Source organism: Lactuca saligna, chromosome 4 (genome assembly GCF_052625555.1).
Source record: "Lactuca saligna cultivar CGN05327 chromosome 4, ASM5262555v1, whole genome shotgun sequence".
Taxonomy (NCBI): domain Eukaryota; kingdom Viridiplantae; phylum Streptophyta; class Magnoliopsida; order Asterales; family Asteraceae; genus Lactuca; species Lactuca saligna.
In genome coordinates, this window is record NC_136420.1 from 289,070,741 (window position 1) to 289,073,240 (window position 2,500).

At 38.2% G+C, this 2,500-nt stretch overlaps 1 protein-coding gene across 1 annotated transcript in view; it reads right to left on the reverse strand.

Annotated features, from left to right (window-relative positions):
• Positions 1 to 1,087: 1,087 nt before the first annotated feature.
• Positions 1,088 to 2,500, reverse strand: part of LOC145040758 (NADH-ubiquinone oxidoreductase chain 4) — a 2,155-nt gene continuing 742 nt past the window's right edge. Inside the window, exon 2 of the mRNA XM_078988657.1 lies at positions 1,088 to 1,677. Within this exon, the coding sequence (XP_078844783.1) occupies positions 1,120 to 1,677 (558 nt within the window). The 3' untranslated portion in view covers positions 1,088 to 1,119. The remainder of the gene's footprint in view (positions 1,678 to 2,500) is intronic.

Below are 2,500 nucleotides of genomic sequence, written 5' to 3' on the forward strand. Positions count from 1 at the left end.
CTCTTGCTATAGATTAGGGCCTCTATCGTGCTATTCTAGACATAGGTAGGCGACAAAGACAAGGGATCTCTCTCGCTATGGATGGTTGCTGCTTGCGAGAAGCGTCTCTTCCGCTTTTTCCTTTCAAAAATTGAAATAAAGAAAGAATTTTTCCACTGGTATTCTACGCTCGATCTCTACTCCCCGAGAGCTCACTCACAATCTATGGCTCACTTAGGGCTAGAAAGAGAGGCTTCTTCATACAAAGCCAACCGGGAACCTTATTTCGACAGATCAAACTAGCTAGGATCGAGGATTCACGCCTTCCCTTCCGCTTACACCATTTCTTTGTGAATGAAGTTAGTGCACAATTTCGTGGAATGTAGGTAGTGGTTATGATCGATTTGATAGAAAAGACGGAATAGTGTGTATCTTTCGTTGGGGATTTCCTGGAAAAAATCGTCGGGTCTTCCTACAATTTCTTATAAAAGATATTCAGTCTGTCAGAATAGAAGTGAAAGAAGGTATTTATGCTCGTCGTGTCCTTTATATGGATATCAGAGGCCAGGGAGCCATTCCATTGACTCGTACTGATGAGAATTTTACTCCACGGGAAATGGAACAAAAAGCTGTTGAATTGGCCTATTTCTTGCGTGTACCAATTGAAGTATTTTAAGAAATGAGCCGGAATGCTTTCTCAGCAGGAGGGCAAAAACGCAAGAATTCTCTTTTTCCATAACATAACTTAATTGAGGTTTCTTCAGAACATTCATTCGAGTCAAAGCAGACATATATGGAACAAGTATAAAAAAAACTATTTTGGGGAAATCGGTAACTTGATTGATTTGGAACCTTATAATAACCTGGTCCCGGGCATCTACCATTATACCCATAATGGTCGGCCATACTATTGCTATCCATAATGGAAAGGAACATTTACCTATTTATATAACAGATCGTATGGTAGGACACAAATTGGGAGAATTCGCACCTACTTTAAATTTCCGAGGCCATGCAAAAAGCGATAATAGATCGCGTCGTTAAAAAACGTTTTTAGATGTGGGCACTCTTCAGCCCGAGGACAATCTCTCAAATACACATTAAGATGTTGACCCTTTTTCTTTTCTTTGCTGATTCCTCTCAATGAAATTTTCCATGTTGCACTAAGTTACTTACGGATGTATGCATGCAGTCCGGGAACACTTTGGGGTAAACACCCATCCAAACAACTCCAACAAGAAAAGGTATAAATATGAAAACTTCTCTACCATTTAGATCGGAGAATTTATGGAGGAAATCCGGTTTTAAATTCCCAGAAACCACACGATTATATAGCCAAAGGGAATACGCCGCGCCTAAAATCATCCCAAGCGCTGCTAATGTGGCTACTAAGCTATTTCTTTGGAAAGCTCCTACTAAGATGAGAAATTCCCCGATAAAGCTGCTAGTACCAGGTAAACTCATATTGGCCAAAGTGAAAAAGAAGAAAATGGTAGAGAAATTCGGCATGGTGCTCACTAAACCTCCGTAATATCTAACAAGTCGAGTCTTATGTCGGTCATATAGAACACCAACACATAGAAAAAGGGCTGAAGAAACCAGTCCATGACTTAACATCAGTAGAATGCTACCTCCAATTCCCTGTATGTTCAGACTAAACATACCAATAGTCTTGCAAATATATAGATTCAAATTACTCTTTCGAGAGATTAAGCCAATAACTATATCTCCATCAATCCATATCCATGAAAATGGAATTTTTTTATAAGAACTATTATAAAAAAGTAGAGTTACTTCTTTTTTCCTGACCGGGTCAATAAAGTTATGAAAGATTTTGATTTATTTATCTCTGATTTTATATATAATGGATTTACCTGGACTAATACATGATTTTCTTTTAGTCTTTTTGGGATTGGGTCTTATATTAGGGGGTCTGGGAGTAGTATTACTTCCCAATCCTATTTATTCTGCCTTTTCGTTGGGATTGGTTTTTGTTTGTATATCTTTATTCTATATTCTATCAAACTCCCATTTTGTAGCTGCTGCGCAGCTCCTTATTTACGTAGGAGCCATAAATGTTTTAATAATTTTTGCTGTGATGTGATCCCCATTACTGAAAATATGTTATACACTACGATATATTGCTCTGATGTTTTTACAACTATCTTTTTTGAAGCAGATAGTTCACAGTGCTCATTCTAGAACTCATGCGGTTCCGACGTGCCCAGAGGCCAGAGGCGAATCCGTTCACAGTCCGTAGGACCAACACCATTCGAAGGTGGGCGGGGACAACAAACATCCATCTCGTTCGTACTTTGGATACCCGTAGAACCATAAAAAACTTTTTAAGTTTATAATTCCTTTAAATTAAGGGGCGTTGGGGACAAATCAATTTTTGGAGTTACCTTTTATCTAGTATCAACAGCTTGATACTAAAAAAAAGAAAAAGATCTTTCGCAGGCTAGAGATTTCTTGTAAAAACACTAGCCCCACTACCACTAAATTTATAATTAGAATATTG